This window comes from Anguilla rostrata, chromosome 2 (assembly GCF_018555375.3).
Source record: "Anguilla rostrata isolate EN2019 chromosome 2, ASM1855537v3, whole genome shotgun sequence".
Classification (NCBI taxonomy): domain Eukaryota; kingdom Metazoa; phylum Chordata; class Actinopteri; order Anguilliformes; family Anguillidae; genus Anguilla; species Anguilla rostrata.
Window position 1 is genome coordinate 60,773,582 of NC_057934.1, and position 23,132 is coordinate 60,796,713.

At 49.0% G+C, this 23,132-nt stretch overlaps 2 protein-coding genes across 4 annotated transcripts; both read right to left on the minus strand.

The window, feature by feature from the left end:
• Positions 1–1,094: 1,094 nt before the first annotated feature.
• vps35l (VPS35 endosomal protein sorting factor like) lies at positions 1,095–17,649 on the minus strand. Its single transcript, XM_064323553.1, has 30 exons — positions 17,522–17,649; positions 17,030–17,129; positions 16,043–16,225; positions 15,412–15,534; positions 15,170–15,194; positions 14,997–15,073; positions 14,549–14,677; positions 14,254–14,338; positions 13,418–13,474; positions 13,075–13,171; positions 12,668–12,715; positions 12,041–12,134; positions 11,446–11,646; positions 10,101–10,147; positions 9,658–9,769; positions 9,063–9,179; positions 8,064–8,117; positions 7,874–7,954; positions 7,725–7,787; positions 7,217–7,302; positions 6,999–7,079; positions 6,737–6,800; positions 6,545–6,643; positions 5,914–5,991; positions 5,352–5,466; positions 4,612–4,751; positions 4,017–4,182; positions 3,359–3,477; positions 2,495–2,641; positions 1,095–2,372 (listed from the first exon to the last, which is right to left on the minus strand). Exons 1-30 carry the CDS (start codon positions 17,536–17,538, stop codon positions 2,274–2,276), a joined length of 2,904 nt encoding a protein of 967 aa, XP_064179623.1. The 5' UTR covers positions 17,539–17,649; the 3' UTR covers positions 1,095–2,273.
• Positions 17,650–18,230: 581 nt separating this feature from the next.
• Positions 18,231–22,821, minus strand: knop1 (lysine-rich nucleolar protein 1). 3 transcript variants are annotated; one of them, XM_064323554.1, is made up of 5 exons: positions 22,665–22,821; positions 20,254–22,047; positions 20,052–20,111; positions 19,736–19,804; positions 18,231–19,611 (listed from the first exon to the last, which is right to left on the minus strand). In XM_064323554.1, exons 2-5 carry the CDS (start codon positions 22,045–22,047, stop codon positions 19,306–19,308), a joined length of 2,229 nt encoding a protein of 742 aa, XP_064179624.1. In that variant the 5' UTR covers positions 22,665–22,821; the 3' UTR covers positions 18,231–19,305. The 3 variants fall into 3 exon arrangements, with proteins under 3 accessions (XP_064179624.1, XP_064179626.1, XP_064179625.1); XM_064323556.1 differs by lacking the exon at positions 22,665–22,821 and adding an exon at positions 22,563–22,641; XM_064323555.1 differs by lacking the exon at positions 22,665–22,821 and adding an exon at positions 22,401–22,553.
• Between the last annotated feature and the right edge of the window lie 311 nt (positions 22,822–23,132).

Sequence of the window (23,132 nt, forward strand, 5' to 3'; positions counted from 1 at the left end):
CGAGCATGAACTGCTCGTTTCAGGTCCTTCCACAGCATCTGTGTTGGATTCAAGTTAGGACTTTGACTAGGCCGCTCCAAAGCTTTAGTTACTTTTCAGCCATTCAGACGTGAATCATTGTCTTGCTGCATAACCTAATTACGCTTCAGCTCACATACAGATGGCCTGACATTCTCCTCATGAATGTTCTGGTACTGACAAGAATTCATGGTTCCTTCTATAAAAGCAAGTCGATTAGGTTCTGAGGCTGCAAAGCATCCACACACCATCACACTATCACCACGTTTCACTTAAGACGTTCTTACAGTGAAATACTGTATTTGTTTTACGCCAGACATAACAGGACCCACGTCATTCAAAAAGTTCCGCTTTTGAATCTATCCATAGAACATTATCCAAAAAGGCTTGGGAGCTTTTTTGTAAATGTGAGATGAGCATTGATGTTTCTCTTGATTAGTAGTGGTTTCCATTCTTGCTACTTCCCCATGAATCCTATTTTTGCCCAGTCTTTTTCTTATTGTGGAGTAATGAACACTGACCTAGAGGGTTCTTCTGGGATCTTCTGTGACTTCCTGGATGAGTTTTCGCTGTGCCCTTGAGGAAGTTTTGGCTGAACGGCCAGTCCTGGGAAGATTCACCACTGTTGCAGGTGCCGTCCATTTGGAAATAATGGCTCTCACTGTGATTCAGTGGAGTCCCAGAGCCTTAGGAATGGCTTTGTAACCCTTTCAAGACCGATATATTTCAACAACTTTCTTCCCTCATCTTTTCTGGAATTTCCTTTGATCGTGGCACAATGTACCTGTAGAAACTATGTGGTGACTACGGTAAGGTTCAATACGAGTGAGGTTAAGATTCAACAGGGCTGGCTGCAATCAAGCCTGGCTGTTTTCAGTCAGCTGATAATTATCTATCAATTAAATTAGGTTGATTGGGGGTCAATTTCTTTTTCCATTGGGTGTTCGATAACTTTTTTCATTAAATACATTTTTTAAACAAGTGTTTTTTTTACTCAGGTACCCTTTGTGTAACATTACATTTCGTCTAAAGATCTGAAACCATTCAGCATGACAAATATGCAATAATAGAGGAAATCAGGAAGAGGGAAATCAATTTTTAATGCACTGTGTATCTGGCCTGTGCTAACATTTTATATTTTTAATACAGCTATTTTTTTCCAAATTCTTCAAAACCCCCTCCAAAAAAAAAATTTTTTAAGCACAAATCATTCGTACTATGGCATACATTGTGCACCTCAGCAGTTGTGCAAAGTAGAGAAATGTATTGGTCACTTGGTCATTGTACCACTTCTAAAGATAACAGACTGTGGTTCTGGAGCACAGGGTCCGATGATTCCAGGCCTGTCAGGTCCTGTACACCGTTAAATGACAACGGTCTATTTCTCTCTGATGACAGCCTCACTGTAGTGGCACCTGCGCTGTGGGCACTGGACCAGGCACACGGTGGTAGGAGCCCCACACTCTGAATTTAACGAAATAACTTAAAATCCACGACGTCCTCCGCTGCTCTGGTTTGGACGTTACTGCTTCTTCCTGCCTTCCTCTGAAGACGCGCCATGTGAAATGCATGCCATTACAGCCAGCAAAGTCAAATCATGCCCGGACATCCAATCGTCCTTTGACTTGTGTTAGAGATGAGAGGTTTACTTGTACAAAGACTGATTTGAAAAAAATCACGCATACACAAGTACACAAACACTGAACAGGCAGCGAGATTAAGACGGCGCATCTCTACAACAATATGGTCTAAACGCTGACCAAGAGCCGCTGGCAGTCCTCTGTAACCGTGATTAAGTGTTGCATGCCTGCGTGAAATCGGCTGAAGGGAGAGTTTGTGGAGGATGCTGGGATTGGAGCTGCGGTCCTGCTGGGATGAGGGATGGGAGCTGTAGTCCTGGCGGGATGTGGGATGGGAGCTGTAGTCCTAGCGGGATGTGGGATGGGAGCTGTAGTCCTGGCGGGATGTCGGATGGGAGCTGTAGTCCTAGCGGGATGTGGGATTGGAGCTGTAGTACTGGCGGGATGTGGGATTGGAGCTGTAGTCCTGGTGGGATGTGGGATGGGAGCTGTAGTCCTAGCGGGATGTGGGATGGGAGCTGTAGTCCTGGTGGGATGGGAGCTGTAGTCCTGGCGGGGTGTGGGATGGGAGCTGTAGTCCTAGCGGGATGTGGGATTGGAGCTGTAGTCCTGGCGTGATGTGGAATTAGACCTGTAGGCCCGGCGGTCTGTGGGTGCAGGCTGGGCAGATGCAGTTCAGGCCCTGGACTGCAGAGAGAGCCGTTGAGCCATCTCTGAGATGTGGCTCATGTTGGGCTGCAGGCCCTGGTGTTTGATGTACTCCAGGGTGCGGACCTGCCCAGAAGGACACACACAGGGTTGGTGAATTTGGTGTGTGAGTGTGAGTGTGTGTGTGTGTGTGTGTGTGTGTGTGTATGTGTGGGCGTGTGTGTGAGTGTGTGTGTGTCTTCTCTCACCGAGGTGCGTGTGTCGCAGTAGCCATGCTTGTGGCTCAGGTTCCACAGGTTGACCGCCAGCTGGTTGAGTTTGTTGTTGCGCAAATCACCATGAGCGAGCAGGCAGCCGAACAGAGAGAACGCCAAACTACCCTGTCTGCGCACGCCCTGAAACACACACATACACACGAAAACACACGCAGAAATACACACACATGCATGCACACACGCACACAAACACATGCACACACAAACACACGCACACACACGCATGCACGCACGCACACACAAAAACACACACACACACACACACACATACACACAAACACGCATACACATACACACACACACACACAAGCAGTCAGAGATAGGTACACATGCAACAAACTAAGTGAAAGAGAAGCACACACGTCAAGGGAGACGCGTGTACAAACAGCACAAGGCTGGAAAGTACATTCATTCTTTCCTTGTTTGGAACCGCGCGCGATACTTAACATAAATAAACAGCACACACAGCTACAGGTTCATTTGAAGCAGTCTGTCCTACGGCCACAGACCCGGAGAGACAGGGACCAGACGCTTAATTACCCTGACAGATACACACTGCAGCTGCATTAAGAAACAAGTGGAAGGACACGCCTTGACAAGATCGTGGGTGACGAGCTGAATGTTCAAACATCCTCCTCTATCCAGGCCTGCTTCAGAAACGTTCCCCTTCAGGGCATTTCAGTCAGCCTACAGCCTACACCCTGTATTTAATGTCTTTTAACACAACAGTGTGCGATCATTTCACTAGTGTGTGTGCGTTGGCATGGTCTGGCGAACGTGTCAAAATGAGTTCTCCTCGAGGTTGTGTGTGTGTGTGTGTGTGTGCAGCAATCTCACCTCATCTCTCCCCAAGGTCTTCAGGTGATCCAGCACTTGACCAATCAGGGTCTCGCACAACTTGTTGATCTCCGCTACAAACTTTGGGTCCCCTCCGTACAGGGTCTCATTGGAGTCCACTGAGAGTAGAGAGAGAGAGAGAGAGAGAGAGAGAGAGAGAGAGAGAAATGCCCATCCGCTGTCTTTCATTAACTGCTAACACTTTGGTCATCCATTTGCATTACAGTGCATCAGTGCCATTCGGCAGACACTCCCAGAGCGACTTGCTAAATGAGCACAAGCGCTTTGGTCTGGAATAAAAGTGCAGTATCACCCTGAAGGGGAAAGTATTGTCTGAAAAGCCAGCAAATGATGGAGTACAGGTCGGTGTGTGTGTGTGTGTGCGTACCTTTAGGGATGCAGTACAGGTGTGTGTGTGTGTGTGTGTGTGTGTGTGTGCGTACCTTTAGGGATGCAGTACAGGTGTGTGTGTGTGTGTGTGTGCGTACCTTTAGGGATGCAGTACAGGTGTGTGTGTGTGTGTGTGTGCGTACCTTTAGGGATGCAGTACAGGTGTGTGTATGTGTGTGTGTGTGTACCTTTAGGGATGCAGTACAGGTGTGTGTGTGTGTGTGTGTGTGTACCTTTAGGGATGCAGTGCAGGTGTGTGTGTGAGTACCTTTAGGGATGCAGTACAGGTAGCTCTCCTGGCTCATGGCTGCTAGGATGGGCAGGGCGCTGATGTAGACGCGCACCTTGGCATCGCTGTTCTCTTCCCAGGTGTAGTCCTGCACCATGTTGAGCAGCCCCCGCACCAGGTACAGCACACCCTGCTCTGGGTGGTCCTGAGACACACACACACGCACGCACACACACACACGCACGCACACACGCACGCACGCACACACACGCACACACACGCACGCACACACGCACGCACACACACGCACGCACACACAGATGCACGCACACACAGACACGCACATACACACACACAGACACGCACATACACACACAGGATGAAGGATTTGCATACCCGTGGCTACACTGCATGCATGCTTCGTCAGTTGCTCTGAGTATCAATATGAACAGTATCAATAAAGTACAGCCTTTCCTGTACTTTAAACAGCACGAGTATTAAAATGGACATACATTTCTGACATGATGGCATACATAATATAATCTATAATGACATGTACATGAGCCCTTCCCACACCCATGCAGACCAGAGGTCACAGGAGCTTGAGGGAGGAACAGGAAGGGGCGGGACTAACCGGCACCACCAGCAGTGTGGACAGGAAGTTGTTGATGAAGTCGAGCAGGAAGCCCTCTGACGAGCGCAGTTTGCCCTCAACGCTGATGCTGCGAGGAACCTCCGGCAAAACGCTGACCGCCGCTTTTAGGAACGCGTCCGCTGAGAGGAGAGAGAGAGAGAGAGAGAGAGAGGGGGAAGGGAGAGGGAGAGAGAGAGAGAGAGAGAGGGAGAGGGAGAGGAGAGAGAGAGAGAGAGAGAGGGAGAGAGAGAGGAGAGAGGGAGGAGGTGAGAGAGAGAGAGGGAGGGAAGGGGAGAGAGAGAGAGGCAGGGAGAGAGAGAGAGGGAGAGAGGGAGGAGGGAGAGAGAGAGGGAAGGAGGGGGGGGAGAATAATCTAGCATTCATATTGTATATAGGTGTATTTTGTAAGCTCTGCCTTGACAACACAAGTGCCTATATTTGACCTGCCGATAAAGCACTTTGAAAAATGAAATAAAGAGAAAGAGAGAGAGAGGGAGGGAGTGAGAATGGGACAGAATGATAGAAAATGAAACAACGGAGAGACGCAAATGAGTGAGAGGAATTCACAGAAAGAAGGTGATACAGAGGTTAGAAGTGCGAGAGAGATAGAGGGTGGGAAAGCAATAGAGGGATAAAGAGAGAGAGCAAACCACACGAACACATTCAAACAGCAGTGGAACCGTCTGCAGAGCGTTAGGCCCGCTGGTCCAGCTTCCATACGTGCAGGAGTGTGAACTCACCCTGGGAGAGACACTGGTTGGCCAGCGCCACTTGCCCAGACAGCAGGTAGAGGTTGAGCCGGCTGAAGATGCTGGTGAGAGACGGGATGGTGATGAAGCTGTAGGCGGCACAGGCCTTAAGAGGGAGAGAGACAGGAAGAGCGGGAATGAGAAAGGTCTAAACCAGGGCTCAGCAATGGCACGCTAATGCTAAAACTTCAAGGAGCTCATTTAGATTAATGCTAAAACTTCATGTCTGCTAAAATCTCAATGTTTCTCCCAACTCGTGCTGAGTGCCAGTGAGACTTCATGAACCAATGAGAGTGCAGAAACCATGTTCTGTCATTCACTGACTCATGGACCTATGGGGGCGCAGCACCCATATTCTGTCAATCACTGACAAATGTACCAAAGGGGGCGTAGCATCAATATTTTGTCAATCACTGACAAAGAAGAACCACTCAATTGACTGTGTTCCACAACGATCACAGTAAGACTCATATCACTGGTAACACACAACAGTGGGCTCTGCCCATTTTAGGGGCGTGTCACCAGCCGCACCCCTCCCCCAGGAGAGACTGACCCTGACGAAGGCGGCCGTCTTGCGGGAGTGACTGCCCCTCATCACCCGCCGCGTCTCCATGGCGAGCTGGTTCACCGTCTGAGCGCAAGACAAGTTATTACACATATTAGAGCACGCAATTACGCCAAGAGTCAGCAGCTATTACATCACAGGCAATTAGCAGACGCTCTTGTCCAGAGCGACTTACACAACTTCCTGGGAGTCGAACCTGTGACCTTTAGGTTAAAAGACGAACTCCTTACTCATTATACTACACTGCTGCCCACTGAAAAAGGTCATTATTGTTACGCTCGGAAGCCTGGATTCGAGGAGATGCTTTCATTTTCTAAATACCGGCCACTTCACGGCTAGAATTTGCGAAGCGCCTTGCCCAGGTGTACAGTGAGCGTCCTTATTCGCTGAGCCCTGAAGCTGCAGCCTGCTTAATGAGCTGAGTAGCGTGACCATGGCGATGGACTTATAAGCGTCATCTCTGTGATTGCAGCTGTGTGCTGATGGAGGTGTCTGTGGGCTGGGCTGACGTGTGGAGGTGCCCTGTGAGCACACAGCGGTGTGTAAACGAGGCCCCGTGCGTAGGTGTGAGGGGGGTAAACACACCGATAAGAGGAGGGGGGGGGTTAGCAGAACTCACGTGGATCAGCTGCACCATCACGGGCTCCAGGTTGCAGAAGGTGGCCCGGGCCTCCACGCAGAAGCTCAGCTGCTGCTCAAAGTCCCGGCCGAAGGACACCTGCAGGGGGGTCAGAGGTCACCGTTACCGCAGGGACGCGTCTCATTGGCTCAGAGACATCGGGGGGGGAGGCGGGGTTCTGCTGTGACTCACCATGCGGATAAAACCGTTTATCAGCAGGGCCAGAGACCTCTTCTCATCATCCAGAGTTAGAGCACTGAGAGAAAGAGAGAGAGCAGGATCAAAAACACACAGACACACACACACACACACGCACACAAACACATACACGCACACATGCACGCACGCACACACACACTCTCTCTCTCACTCACACACACACATACACACACACACACACACACACATACAGAAACACACAAGCACACACAGTGCCTCCCATTGTAACACTCACTTGACCGAGTCGTGCATGGTCTTGCAGACGTGCAGTAGAGCGTTCAGGATGACCGGGTCACGCGTGGGCTCCTGCTGGTACCTGAGAGCGAGCGCGCACACACACACACACACACACACGCACACGAATGCGTACCGTGAGTCTCAGGAAGGATCAGCACCAACGTGCAGCCGACAGACAGACAGACAGACAGACAGAGCGCAGGACGCGGAGCTCACTTTATGAACACCTCCATGATGGAGCGGCACACCTCCACCCTGACGCTGTCCTTCTGGAACATGTCCAGGAACGGAAGGAACCTCTCCTGGGGTAGAACAGGTGAAGAGAGGCCTGCCGTCACACCTGGCCTATCTGCCTGGGACTGTCCAGCCCTCTGGGGTTTCAACAGGGGCTCTGCAGACCCCTGGGGGTACCTGAAGGCACTGCAGGGGGCCCTTTGCCAAACTTGATATACTATAGGACTATACAGATTTTTAGAAAACGTTCCAAAAAACATATTTTTTAATATAACCCTTTTGAACTTGGGATGGGGGTCCTGAGTAATGACTTATGATGAAGATCTCCTGTGTGTGCCTGGGTAGGGGTCCATGGATCAGAAAAGGGTGAAAACTCTCGCTCTTAAACCCTGCTCCTGCCACCTCCGTCCAATCAGAGGAGGCCGGAAAGCGAGAGAACGACTGGTGAAAGAAAGCTTAAAGACGGACGTCGCATCCCTCCTTCACTCACCATGGAGAAGAGCACGGAGAAGTCGTGGAAGTAGGTGAGGACCTTCCTTATGACCGACTGCAGCTGCAGGAGAAACAGGAAGTGGGTCATCACCACATCCCACAATCCCCACACTTCAACCCCCAGCTCACTGAACGCGCGCCGCTTACCTGTGGGTAGGCTTCCTCGAAGGCCCGGTCCGGGGTCATGTGTTTGATGATGTCAGAGAGCACGGTGTTCACCTCACGCTTCTGAGAGTGCGACAGGAAGAGAGGAAAAGACGCACTGGAGTGAGTTCCCCTCTGTCATACACACCAGTGTTAAAGTGAGTATTGTTACTCCAGCTCCTGAAGCACTCACAGTGAAATGGCGGCAGGTGAACTCCACCCAGATCTCGGCACAGTTGATGTAGTCCTGCGGTGAGAGACGGGCAGCTCGGTAAAGACTCAGTGAAGCGTTTCTGTGGTTCAGGCTGGGCATCAGGGCCAAACACATTTAATAGAGGACTCTCTGCAACATGTCTACCCCCTTAGCAACCCACAGCACTCTGGGTCACTCTTTATTTGTAATCCAGGAAGCGAAACTTTCCCCAAAGTTATAGGTCACAGTTAGCAGTTCAGGGTGCAAGCTGAGGTGCAGTCCAGGGTGCGGTTTGGGGTGTGGTTCAGGTGGCAGCAGGGGGTGCGGTTAGTAGGCGATTCAGGTTGTGGTTCAGGTGGTGGTTTGGGGTGTGGTTGGAGGGTGTGGTTTGGGTGTGTTCCAGTCTTGGGCCCAAGCATCGGTCACTTTTTGTGATCCAGGTTGGGCTGTGTTAGGTGTGGTTCAGGTGGTGTGGGTGCGTAGGGTGCGGTGTTGGGGTGTGGTTCAGGTGGCAGGTTGTGGTGCGGTTAGTGGCGTGTTAGGTGTGGTTCAGGTGGTGGTTTGGGTTGTGGTTGGAGGGTGTGGTTTGGGTGTGGTCCAGGTGGCGTTTGGGGCGTGCGGTTCAGGTGGCGGTTTGTGGTGCGGTTGGGGGGTGTGGTTAGGGTGTGGTTCAGGTGGTGGTTTGTGGTGCGGTTGGGGGGTGTGGTTAGGGTGTGGTTCAGGTGGCGTTTGGTGGTGCGGTTAGGGTGGTAGGTGTGGTTCAGGTGGCGGTTTGTGAGGGTGGGTTGGTGGGTGGTCAGGTGGCGTTTGGGGCGTGCGGTTCAGGTGGCGGTTTGTGGTGCGGTTGGGGGGTGTGGTTAGGGTGTGGTTCAGGTGGCGGTTTGTGGTGCGGTTGGGGGGTGTGGTTAGGGTGTGGTTCAGGTGGCGGTTTGTGGTGCGGTTGGGGGGTGTGGTTAGGGTGTGGTTCAGGTGGCGTTTGGGGTGCGGTTGGGGGCGTACCTGTGGGCTGCGCACTTTGGTGATCACCTTCCAGGCCTCGTTGAGAATAGACAGCCTCTCGCTCTCTGGGGGGTCTGCACAGGCCAGACTGCGACCCAGAGACCCAAACAACAGGTGCTGAAAGAGAAAGGGAGGGAGAGAGAGAGAGAGAGAGAGATGTGGGAGGGAGAGAGAGAAAGAGGGAGAGGGAGGTGCAGGGTAAATATTCTCAGGGAAGTAAACTGGCAGTAGGGAATGTCTAAGCTACTTCTATCCAAAGGACACAGAGACTTAACTGGCAGCAAGACAAGGCTCTATATTTTGAGAATTTATTTAAATTGCTAACTTGTTATCCTGAGCATTTCATACAGTTAAAATGTTATCAGGTGCTTATTCTACTATACACATATTGCTGCAAAGTCACCTTGTATAAGTAATGTCTACAGGGTAAATGACAAAGTAAATACACACTTTCACTCATGCAACTAACTGTATCACTGGAAAGATCTGTCAGTGCAGCTCAACAGTTAAAAATGAGAAAAAGAGAGGGGGGAGTGAAAGAGAGAGAGGGAGAGTGAATGAGTGAGCGCCGGTGGACGTGATGGTGACCTCTCACCTTGGGGAACCCAGCCTCGTCACAGTCCTTGATCATGCCGATGAAGTCAGTGGCCCTCGCTGCCACAAACTCCGCCCGGAACGCCCACATCACCGAGTTCAGCAGCAAGGCACTGTGGGAAAGACACATGACCCACACCCCACAATTAACGTGTGATAGCTTTTCAAACTGCAGTGAAACTAATTAGAAACTGGCCACTTGTAGGTTGTGCTGGGAGGGTTAGGATAAGGATAATGCCACAGGCTGGGAAATGGCTGAACATCTACGAATGAATCACACAACTTTACTCTACTCAGCCAAACACAATGATTGGTTCAAATCTGTTAGACACCGGTGGCATAGGAAGGCTCTGCCCGTTCTGAGGTCCACTGTCCTTGCCTGTCGATATGTTCTTAGGCAATATGAGCAGTGAATGGCTCCCCCTGGTGGAGTGGAGGACTTACTTGTTCCCTATCTGCTTGCAGCGCTCCATCATCTCTGTCAGCAGGGCCTACAGAGGCAATGCACAAAGGTCAGGCAAGGTCAAGGGAGAGCTGGTATTAGGCAGTATGGAGGATGAGGTGACACTGAGAGCTGTATGACAGTCTAGTGAGCAGGAGTTAGCTTTGGGAGAAATGTTATGTGGATACAGGATGTTGGATGACTAGGAGAATGTTGAATACAGGGATGTTGATACTGGGAGAATGTTGAATACAGGGATGTTGGATACTGGGAGAATGTTGAATACAGGGATGTTGGATACTGGGAGAATGTTGAATACAGGGATGTTGGATACTGGGAGAATGTTGAATACAGGGATGTTGGATACTGGGAGAATGTTGAATACAGGGATGTTGGATACTGGGAGAATGTTGATACAGGATGTGGATACTGGGAGAATGTTGAATACAGGGATGTTGGATACTGGGAGAATGTTGAATACAGGGATGTTGGATACTGGGAGAATGTTGAATACAGGGATGTTGGATACTGGGAGAATGTTGAATACAGGGATGTTGGATACTGGGAGAATGTTGAATACAGGGATGTTGGATACTGGGAGAATGTTGAATACAGGGATGTTGGATACTGGGAGAATGTTGAATACAGGGATGTTGGATCTGAAAGATTGATAAGTGTGGTCTGGGAGAATGTTGAATACAGGGATGTTGGATACTGTAGAATGTTGAATACAGGGATGTTGGATACTGGGAGAATGTTGAATACAGGATGTGATACTGAGATGTTAATACAGGGATGTTGAACTGTAGAATGTGAATACAGGGATGTTGGATACTGGAGAATGTTGAATACAGGGATGTTGTATGGAGAATTGATACTGTGGATATGAAAGAATGTTGAATAGAGGGATGTTGGATACTGGGAGAATGCTGAATACAGGGATGTTGGATACTGGGAGAATGTTGAATACAGGGAAGTTGGATACTGGGAGAATGTTGAATACAGGGATGTTGGATACTGGGAGAATGTTGAATACGGATGTTGGATGAGATGTTGAATACAGGATGTGGACGGAGAATGTTGAATACAGGGATGTTGGATACTGGAGAGTGAATACAGGATTGGATTCTGGAATTATAGGGATGTTGGATACTGGGTAGATGGTTCACGATTGCAGGGTAGAGGGAGTCTCCTCAGGGGCTCTTTAAAACAAAATTTGGAGTCCGGGACACAGGGTGGGAAAGTGCAGGTGTGCGCGCATGCATGTATATGTGTGTGCATGTGTGTATGTGTGTGCGTGTGTGTCCGCGTGTGCTCGTGTGTGTGTGTGTGTGGCGGTACAGTCACCTCCGGGGCTTTGTAGGACACACACTGCAGGATCCAGTGTATGGCAGGGGAGTACAGGGTGAGGTAGACCGGGATCTCCACCCTCTGCAGGACCAGCTGGTTCTGCACGCTGTCTCCGTGGATCTGCCGGAAGGAGCCCAGCAGGTCGAAGAAGTTCTTATTGAGGCTGTCCTTCAGGTGCGGAGCCACCTCCATGCCCACCTGGACACAGGGAGTGGAGAGAGGGAGGCTGTGACCTCACACGCTTACTACACGCTCTCACTACACGCTGTCACTACACGCTGTCACTACACGCTCTCACTGCACACTGTCATTAATGGGGCTGGGACCGGAAACAAGCAAACAAGCATTAGCCAGCGGATTCTTAAAGGTTCAGACAAAAAATGTAAACAGAAAATCTGAAATGTTTATTCTTTCAAAAATAATTGCTGTAGTAATGTCTCACCCCTAGTCATTACAAGCTTGCATCACTTTTGCTGCTGAGAGAGAGAGAGAGGGGGAGAGAGGGAGAGAGAGAGAGAGAGAGAGAGGGAGTGAGAGAGACAGAGACAGGGGATGGGCGAGTGCACGGTGGCGATTGAGAGTCCAGACTCACCCGGCAGAGGTACGCTCGGGCGTACACTGCCACCAGGGGGTCCCCTATGCCCCGAATCATGGCCGTGAGGCGTGGGAGAGTCTCCTGGATCCCACTGAGAGGAGAGGAGACAGACAGTGAGAGACTTCATCTTCAAAAGCTGTTCATTCAGCATGTGTTAAAGGACATTACTGGGATTCACCTGAACAAGGATAAAGAACCAATGAAATGAACCAACCAAAAGAGGTAAAGGTAGAGGTAAAAAGGATCAGACCAGAATGTGTGGAATCTGCTCCACTGTGACTTTTCTCAGATTGTTTTTCCTCATTTTTAACACCGTAACTGGACCCGCCAGTGCAAAGACACAAAACCAGGAAGCAAATCACCCGCTTCCTCTGGAGAACAGCCTGGAGATACGCTTTCATGTGTCTGATTAATGGTTGAGTGTTTCACTCAGAAACAGAGCAGATGGATAAAGCTGCTGATATTGGGACAGAGAGGGGGAGAGGGAGGACAGGGTGGAGGATGGAGGAGGAGGAGGGCGTATTTTTTCATTCTGGATCATTCCTGGCTTTGAGATGGTGAATGCACTATAGACCCCACACAGCAGAGACAGAGACGGACAGATGGAGAGACAGCGATACTCACGTCTTGGAGAGAAAGCGGTTGCACTTAAGGATCGCAGCCTCCACATACCTGTGCTTGCGGTCAAGGAGAAAGCCACGGCCAGGGGTTAAAACCTGAACCCCTCAACAACATGCCTGTAAACATGTGCTTTTAAGCATGTGAGACACCACACACTCTGACACAAAATAACCCTGTCAGTGTAGGTGTCTGTAGATGTGTGTGTGTGGGTGTATGTCTGTGTGCGTCTGTAGATGTGCGCGTGGTGTGTGAGCGTGAAGCGTGTGCACGTGTGTGTGTGTGTCTACAGATGTGCGTGTGAACTGTGTGCATCTGTAGATGTGCGCGTGGTGTGTGAGCGTGAAGTGTGTGCACATGTGTATGTGTGTGTGAAGTTCAGGCCAGCTCAGGCTGCAGGCGGTAAAGGATACAGTCGGGGAATGAGCTCTCTAATGGAAGCGATCTTGAAGAACCAGTTGAGGCAGGTCTCCTTGGCCGTGTCGTTCACGTCATCCGCAGAGAAGGAGTCTGGGGAGGTTGTGGGGGGGGGGGGGGGCAGACAAAGGAACAGCTGAGAGAGCTGAGGACAGGAACTGATCTGACCAATCCCTGCACTGGTTCACTGTCCCAGCGTGAGAAGAAAAACCAGATCCCCCTTCTGTAGGGTTGCTGCTGTCATGCAGTTACTTTTGCAAGCTGCTGGGGGTAAGAATGAGCTGATAAGCAGCTGCAACACCAGACCTGAACAGGCATACAGGGTGGGGGGGGCCTCACCTGGCAGGAGCCGAGAGTCAGAGCACATGGACCAGATCCGCTCGTATACCAGGCGCCCTGTCCAGACCAAAAACACCAAACTTAGACACAGCAGAGTGCTCTCATCTGTCACACACACAACCAGACATCCCACCGGAGAACGCACGCACAGCCAGACATCCCACCAGAGAACACACACACAGCCAGAGAGCCCACCAGAGAACACACACACAGTCAGAGGTCCCACCAGAGAACACACACACAGACAGAGATCCCACCAGAGAACACACACACAGTCAAGTCAGACCCACACAGAAGAACACACACACAGTCAGACATCCCACCAGAGAACACACACACGTCAGAGGCCCACCAGAGAACACACACACAGTCAGAGTCCCACCAGAGAACACACACACAGTCAGGATCCCACCAGAGAACAACCCGCTCACAAAAGATCCGGAATCTGTAGAGGACACACACACAGTAGAACTGGAACACAGCAGTGTCAGAGAGTCCAGCTAGAACACACACATAGTCAGAGATCCCACCAGAGAACACACACACAGTCAGAGATCCCACCAGAGAACACACACACAGTCAGAGGTCCCACCAGAGAACACACACACAGTCAGAGATCCCACCAGAGAACACACACACAGTCAGAGATCCCACCAGAGAACACACACACAGTCAGAGATCCCACCAGAGAACACACACACAGTCAGAGGTCCCACCAGAGAACACACACACAGTCAGAGGTCCCACCAGAGAACACACACACAGTCATACATCCCACTGGAGAACACACACACAGTAGGCGATCCCACCAGAGAACTAGGGACCTCTGAACTCACCGAAAGTATCCAGGATATCTGTGATGAGGACGAACTTGCTGGGGTAGAACTGAATCACAGCCGTGTCAGAGAGCAGCTTGGAGCACTGGGATACAAATACACACACACACAGTAAAGCATCAGCATTGGCCCAGTCATTTAACAAAATATTTTACTGTAGTCTAATTTTGTGAGTGAACCAATGTCAGTGTACACAGCTAATTAGGTAAGTGAGTCATGCTAATTGGGTGCCCACTCCTGTTTTAGAGGATATAGAATATGTTGTAATCACACACAAACACATACACACACACACCTGGATGACGATCTTCAGTGCTTTGACCTTCTGGTCAGAGGCCCAGGCCTCCTTCAGTGACTGATTGAGCTCCTCTATGCGATTCACATAGTCCTGCTGGGAAAGGTTCAGCATCTCCCTCTGGGAGCCCTGTCCCAGGACACACACACACACACACACGCACAGAGGCACACAATAAACACACAAACCCATGCACACATGTGAATCATAGACTGAGAACAGTGTCAATACAAATGCACATTTCAAAATGTCATTATTAATATTACTACTCTTTAGAGTAAACACAAAGAGCAAACAGTCAAGCGTACAGCATTACTCACAGAGGCAAGAACCGTACAAGAACACATTGTAAATCGAAATAACTGAATACAATCAGATGATAATTATTATGTGTAATCATATTAATGCACAGCAGAGACACAGAGATAAGACTCGGGGACACGCCCACCTCCTCCAGGTCGTCAAGCTCCTCCAGTCGGGTCCGAACCTTCTCCGACACGGCTGAGCCTGGGCTCGGGGCCTTCCCTGAAACCCATAGTCAGCCGCGTGAGCACAGGGCACTCCGGAGCTCCGCTGAGCCACCGCGCTGAAATCCCACAGAGCCGATACAAAAACACCTACCTTTATCTGAGCCCATGAAGAGGTTCTGAGGGAGACAGAGCAAGATGAGAGGCGGTCATTATAAAACCAATACATTCACATGAAAGCCCTCTGCTGTGCGTGTGCGTGCACATGTGCGTGTGTATGTGTGTGAATGAGTGTGTTTGTATATGTGTGCGTGTGTGTGTGTGCACACGTGCGTGTGTATGTGTATTTTTTGTGTTGTGTGTTGAACACCCTTATGTGGGATTTTTGACACTAACGATGGAGAGCTTCTCTGTGGTGGTGAACCTGGCCAGGATCTCTCCTCTCTTGGCAGACCAGGGTTCGAAGTCCAGGCCCACCCCCGCCTCCTCCTCCTTCTCCTTCCGCTTCCTCCCCGCCTCCTGAGAAAGGACACAGTCACAGAAGGAGAGAGAGAGAGAGACGGAGTCACCCACAAACTCAGCTCCTGCTGTCAATCATGTCCAATCTCAGACAGGTCCCTCCAGTAACCTCCTGAGCCTGAGGTGCTGAGTGTCAGCTCAGACTGACAGAGGACAAGGGTCACCATGGATACCACCAGACACATTTACCACTTTAACAAGGATATCATCACCATCATCACCATCATAAGGTGTGCCATAAGGGGGTCGAGGAACAATTCCAAGGGCAGGGGCCCTCAAATAATATTATTAGAACATAGGGTATTCTAGGGTGGTGGGCCCAATGTGAGATCTTTTCATGTGGCCCAAAATCCCTGGTGGTGCCCCTGACATCATCATCATCATCATTATCATGCTATCACTGTGTCATTCCCGGAATTCCAAATTACGCATTGACCCCTTGCTTTCGTCCCTGACCCCATTCCCGCCCCCCTTCGCTGAGGGAGCCGCCAGCGTCCGCGCGCCTCACCCCAGAGCCGGCTCCGTGCGGGGCGGCGGGTGCCTCTCCAACAGAAGCCGCCGCGAACATGGACAGCGGGTCGGTGCCGTCCAGCATGGAGCTGAGCGGGTCCGGAGCGGCCGAGCTGGAGGAGGAAGAGGAGGAGGAAGTGCTGCCTTTGCGTCCTCCTCGCCGCGACTTTGACTCCGTCACCTGCGGGAGGGAGAGAAAGGGGGCGGGGAATCACGCCAGGAGATGCTAACGAATCGAAAACACGCACGTCACAGAGGCTCAGCGGCACAGTTTCCTTCTATTAAACACTGTATTGCTCCTACAGTCGAATGACAGAGGAGTTAAATATGCCATCAGTGGGAGGTAGCAGATTTGGACGGAACCACAAATTTTGTTTCTGTTTTGGACACTGATCTATTGACATACTGCAGTGGTTCTATGTCAAAAGGTCGATCCTTATGAAAGACCTTAAACATGTGTACAATAACCTAATTACGACCCTATCGATTCACCCCAGTCTTTAATTTGATTAGTTCAAAAATTCAGTTACGTCTTTGTAAGTAATTGTTTGCAATATAGCACAAGCACAATGTGAACATGGGATTTTTATTCTTCATGACATGCATAGCTATTTCTGACAATGTGTCTTAAAAGGGTAAATAATAATAAATATTAATAATAATAAAAAAAAATAAGACCACTAAGCATGAAATGCACATGATTAAGAAAATTCTGAAAAAAACAGCTTGTAAAAATTCCGGAACTGGAATTGTGGTTGGAACGAAAACCAGCAGAGCCTACACAGGGGGCCCCCAGGACCAAACTTGATAATAACTGATACAGAGAAACCGCATCTTGAACTGGTCTAATAAAGTTATTCAGAAAACAGCTAACAGCATGAGCAGATATGACTTAAGATCAATTTGGGCAATTGTTAACTTGAAGTTGACGATTCAATAACATCAGTGCTAACGGACAGTGTGTGTAGCACAGAACGGAACTCACAGTGATGGGCTTAAGCGGGTGGTAATCACCGAACTCCACGGGCACGGATTCAAGGCGACAGCCTTGCAGTTCTGCCTCATAGTTTCGTACACGAGAGTGCCTAGTAAAGCAACAAACAACAGCTACTTGTCATACAAAAGCAATGGGGCTGCAGGCCACAGTATGCGAACTTGAGAACGCAGATATTGAGTAATTGCCACTGATCTTCAGACATTGCTTGTACACATACAATAACAAATAAGTTTTACAACACGGATAGAAAGGCAATGGAAAATACAGCTTTGATCTATTTACATGTTGCTGACTGGTTAACTAGCTTTGCAACAGTATGATCTATTAGTAGATTATCCATTTGCCAATTACGATACGCTTTTCAATGCACCATCAATGCACAAGCATTATGTACGCTAGCTGTCGTATGTTCTTCCTGAATAAAATAGTCTCAATAACTAAGAAATAAAACAGTTTTATTTAGGAAAAAAATGCAATTACCACTGGACGGCAGCCATTTTGCTCCTGTCATATGACTCCCCACCCCTTCAGTGGGATGTTCCGCATTTGATGGCTCTTGGGAAATTGAGTTTTAAAAGATGGAATTGTTGGTGGGTATTATTTCGCACTTACGGCAATTTGTGCTTTTGTACTATCTGCTAATATATCAATAGTAAATCGTGATAGTACTCACTACACGATCTATTGCAAAAACAGACACTTATTGTGGATCCAGTCACTTACTGTGGAAAAGGTAGCTGCCAAGTATAAAAATATAATTTTGGCACTGAAAATCAGTAAATTGCGTCATTATACTGAATGCATACACATTTCCATGTTTGTATTTCAAGTGATGTACATACCGAATGTATTCACGTGAATATAACTGTATAGTTTTACACTATACAGTTGGCGGTTTATGCATGCTGGTGTTCATCGTTGTCCCGGACAATTATAACTATTATGGTCTTGTAAAAATACAGTCATAGATACTTTATGCTTATGGGAAGTGTCTTTGGTAATGGGTTGCCGCCTTGTGGCTTCAAAAGATATCACAATAACAAACAGAACGTGCAGAGGCGAATACAAACCATTTTGCCCTCTACTGACGATTACCGTTATTGCCATTCGGTTCAAAGGAGTGCTACGATTTGGCATAAAATATCACAAATCGCAATCTTGCTTCATTAAGTGTATCATGAATACGTACGATTACAATAAGAACTCCCCATGTACCATATATAGGACCAGGCCAGATACTATATGCAATGCATGTATTTATCCGGTATTAATAATAATTTTTTATTCCACAATTGACCAGATGAACATGAAGTTGTTTTTCTAAATATTCTGTGTACTTGCTAATACATTAGAACAGACCAGATTTTTTGGCATTCGGTCATTAATTTTACATTCAAAAAACATTCTGAACTACTTGTGCAAAACACTTTAACAAAGTGTTTTAAAATATTTGCGGCAGGATACAACCTGTCCACAATCCAGAAGTTCAGATCAAACAACTGTGTCATTGCCACATATAGATTTTTTTAAAAGTAGCTTGATGTTCTGTTGATAGAGCTTTATTTGATGATTTCCACCTTTCAATTGAACCAAACTGCCTTGTCTTGTATGTGACCGAGTGGTGAGGTATGCGTCGATTATTGTACACACACGCATGCGAGCACTCAAATACTTTCCATTAGACTGGTCAAGATACAGAACAGAGTATGACAGATCAGGGACATTCAGGGCATTTATTTATCAAGGGCCTCTCCATTTATGGCAACAACACACATACATACACAAATCAATAAATTATCAAAAATATACTGTGGAAAATTCAACAGGATTGTTCACCCTGCTCAAAAATCAACCACAATGAATTTCCTGAACTGTTTGCCCTCTCGAATGGTCCTTATGGTAAAATGCCATGGTTGCAGGAGCTGCTCGCTGAACACATTCATGGGTGAATGTGGAAGACTGCAATCTCAGAGGCTCACTCCTCCAGCAGCAGCCAAATGAAAGGGTCCCTCACTTCCGAAAATGAGGTGAGGTGGTGCTCCCACCAGACGTGCCGAAAGATGACCCTGAAAGCCCTGGTTCTCGGCTGTGGAGGGGGGGGGGGAGGGGGTCCTGTGGCCAGTTTCCCGTGGCTGTGTGCCATTTTATTCAGCTGTACTCCACTCTGCTGTGGTGGCAGTGGGACAGCTCCAGCCTATCAGCCTGTGTGTCTATCGGGAGTCTCCCAGCCGGCTAGCCTGCTCGTCAGCTGCACTTCCGCTGCCTCAGTCGTCAAAACGGACGGAGTGGCGAGCGTGGGCGTCGATGGAAAACTTCTTATTGGACGGAGGGGAGAAGCCCAGCCCCGCCCCTTTGTTTTGGAAATCCATCCTCCGGTCCTGAGCGCGCTCAAATTCTGCCAGGAGGCCCCTCTCCAAAAAGTCCTGCCCTTCCTTCCCCAGTGCCATGTTTGCCTTCCCTCCGCTTGACCCCATTGGCTGGCCACCCTTCTTGAACCCGCCCATCAGTCGCAGGAACTTCTGCTGTTGGCCGGAACTCTCAAACTGGGCGGTGCTCCACTGGCCAAGACTCTGAGTTGGGTTAGAAAAGAAAAAAGGTCGCAAAAACAGCAATACTAAAAAATTACTTAAAAAGAAAAACATGTAATATAACCAACAGTTAACGCAGTGTTATGGGTGTGCAACATGCTCTTACCAGTGAACCGGTTGAGGCTTTGGGACGTGACTCATTGTCGATATCCATCTGTAGAGCCTGTCTCCTCACCTAAGGACCATAGCACTTGCACATTATTACAGTCCACTCTGCTATCCGTGCATCCTGTGTGTGTGCTCTGCAGTCAATACCACAGCCAGAATGGTGTCGGTGGCGATAGATAGGTCCATAATGAAGGTGGATTGAGAAATCTTATTTTTAGGTATCACAACGAATGAAATCTGGGATTTACAGGTGATAAATAAGGCTTGGGGGGGTGGGGGGGCATGACATCAGTGAATGTGTCAGTGATCTGTACCTGGTCAATTGTCACCTCGTCCATATTGCCCATTTTCTCAGAGACAAACACCACTTCAACCTGTGGGGAAGCACAAAACACAACTTAAGGAAACGGCTCACCCACTCACTCACAGACTGACCGCCATATCGAAGGAAAGCTCTGGAGGAACTATGGTAACAAGAGGCCCCATACCAGCACAAAGACGTCAAATCCAACTCACCGCTTTCTCCTCCGGGTCACTTTTCACCCGAGTGACTTTCTTCTCTTCCTCAGGTTCCCCTTCCTCGCTCTCTTTTTTCTTCTTCCTCAGTTTCCGTGTTCCCTCCCCCTCTTCCCCCTGTCCTTTCCTCTTGTTCTTCTTCGGTGGTGTCTCGCTCTCCTCGGCCGCTCCCACCCTGGCCTCCTCCTCCTCCGACGGGCTCCCCCCGTTGACGTTAATTTTCTTTTTTTTTCCTTTCACGCCGTTTAGAGCAGGTCTCACGGCTCTCTCTCCCTCCTCTGCCGCCCCCTTCTTTTCCTCCACCTCTCTGTCCACTTCCTGGACACACTCCTCCTGCCCCTTGGTCTTCTTTTTCTTTTTCTCTGTTCTCTCCTTTTCTTTCTTCCGCAGGGGTGCGGTGGCTTCCTCTGCTCCAGACTGCTCCTCACCGTGAACCAAATCTGCCTTTTTTTCCTTCTTCTTCTTCTTCTTTGGTTCCCCCTCACTTTCCTGGCTGTTCAAACCGTTGGCCACAGCCTCCTCCTCCCCAACCTCCACCAGGGTCTTTCTCTTCTTCTTCTTCTTTTTCTCCTCTTTGTCCTGCTTTCCTTTCACATCGACATCCGTGCCATTCTCCCCTTCGGCCGTGATTGCCTCTTTCTCTTTTCTCTTTTTCTGAGTCTTCACGCCATTCCCTGCCTCTTCTCCGCTGGCGTCCGTATTAGCCCCAGGAGCCGTTCCCTTCTTCTTTTTCTTCTTTTTTTCCAGCACCTCCTCCGTCTGGGCCGCTTCCTCGTTCTGTCCATCGCAGGCACCAGCTTCGGGGCTGACGCCTGCCTCTCCACTGGGTGCCTTCTTTTTATTCTTCTTCCCTCCTTTCTCTCGCTTAACCTCCGCTGCCTCGGCCTTATTGGCCATAATGGCGTCAGCATCCGGTCCCGCCTCCACAGCCCCTTCTCCGGCCACAACACCCTTCCCTTTCTCCTCCTTCTTCTTCCTTCTCTTCTCCTTCTTGGAATGTTGTCCTTCGCTCTCGCCCGCGCCCGTCTCCTCAGCGCTCGCCTCCGCGCTGACACTCGTTTGCACAGCGGCCGCCTTCAAGCTCTTCTTTCTCTTTTTCTTCTCGTCCGCCTTTCCCCCCGTTTCTTCTGTGTTCCCTTCATTGAGCGCGCCGTCTTTTTTCTTCTTCCTCCTTTTGTTTGGAGTGCCCTCAGCGCCATTCTCCTGCACCTCGACGCGGCCCACATCTTCCGGAACATTCCCCTCCTGTCCTCCGTTACCTGCCTCAGCCCCGGAGCTGTCCGCTTCCGGGGTCTTCCTCTTTCTCTTCTTTTTCTTCTTCTCCTCCTCCTCTTCTCCCCTTTTCTCAGTAGTGTAAACACTCACAGCAGCGCTCGACAGCTTCTTCTGCCCGTCCCCTTTGTTTCCCGTTTTCTTACCATCTCCAACAATGACTTCAGAAACGGGCTCTGGTTCCACCCCGTCCAAATTCTTCTTCTTCTTCTTTCCCCCAGTCGTCTTCTTTTTGCTCTTACCGTTTGTGATGCTGGTGGAGTCCTGGCCCCCCTCACCTGAGGCCTCCTCTGTTGTTTTCTTTTTCTTGCCCTTATTAACCTTGATGCTCGCCTCCTCTTCTCCTGCACTGACATCCTCGCCATTGGTGACATCAGCAGCAGCTGCAGCATTCTTCTTCTTCTTCACCTTTTTGCTCTTTGCTTGACTTTCAGTCTCTCCCCCATCATCTGGCACACCCTTGCTTTTCTTCTTGGCCTTCTTCTCCTGGGTCACCTCCATACATGTTTCTGGCTTAACCATCTGCAGCACAGATGACTAATGTGATTAGCCTTAATTGTCACAGACTGCATGCACTTACAAATTGTATATTTAAAAACTACCTGAAATATTCAATAAACTGTGATGCCACGTGTATACAAGAACAAATGGGCATCAGAAAACATACAAAAAATTAAGAGGAAATTGTACAGAGGCTTTCTCGAAGTCATAGGCTTGAGTAGCTAATGGCTAACAAACGCCGAACTAGCTAACAAAGTAGCCGGGCAATCCTGCACACGCATGCCACAAACTCTAAATCTTTTAATAAAAACACATCGCCAATAGGTCAGATAGCTAGCTACAATAAGCAACATCTTATTTTAGTAGCCAGCTACCTGGCGAAATATGTAAAATAGATGTCAAGGTCCAGTGTGAAGACGTCTGCAAAAACAGGCATTATGTCTGAAGTCTAGGAGCGCATGAACGGGAACCAAGGATCTAGCAAGACAGCTATATATCTACAAATGTGCATTTGCAGCGGAGCCAGGGTATATTACTGAATAATAATCACTGGACGCAATGGCAGATAATTAACTTTCAAAAGCATACGATTGAACATTCAGTTCGATTTACTAAAATCCCAAATATATTGTACTCACTGTCGGACTCACGTGGGAACACACACGGCACACTTCTTGGTAACCCGGAAACGAACTGAAGTAAACTTCCTTAGGAATTGAATGAGCGTCCACTAAAGAGCGGATTGTGCAGGTCTCCGTGAGGTGCGTGGCTTGTCGGACTCGGTACGGCTATAGGAGCGAAAAGTAGGTTACATGTAAAAACACAGCGATCAACATACTTAAAATTGATACTCATTCGAACCATTCGTGGGCTGAGGCTAACGTATGACCGGATTGTCCAGGGAACAAGGACTAAGACTGCGGGTTTAGATGTTTTATGTAAATTGTAGTTTACTTCCAATTTTAAAAATTATTTTTTGCTTGCTTTGTTGGCAAGCTACATTTAATTTGATGTTGTGTATACTTACTGACACGGTGCTAGTATTAGTGGTAACTGATGCAGTTGCACACTAAAGCCATTTACCATTTAAAGCAAACGTCTCTGCC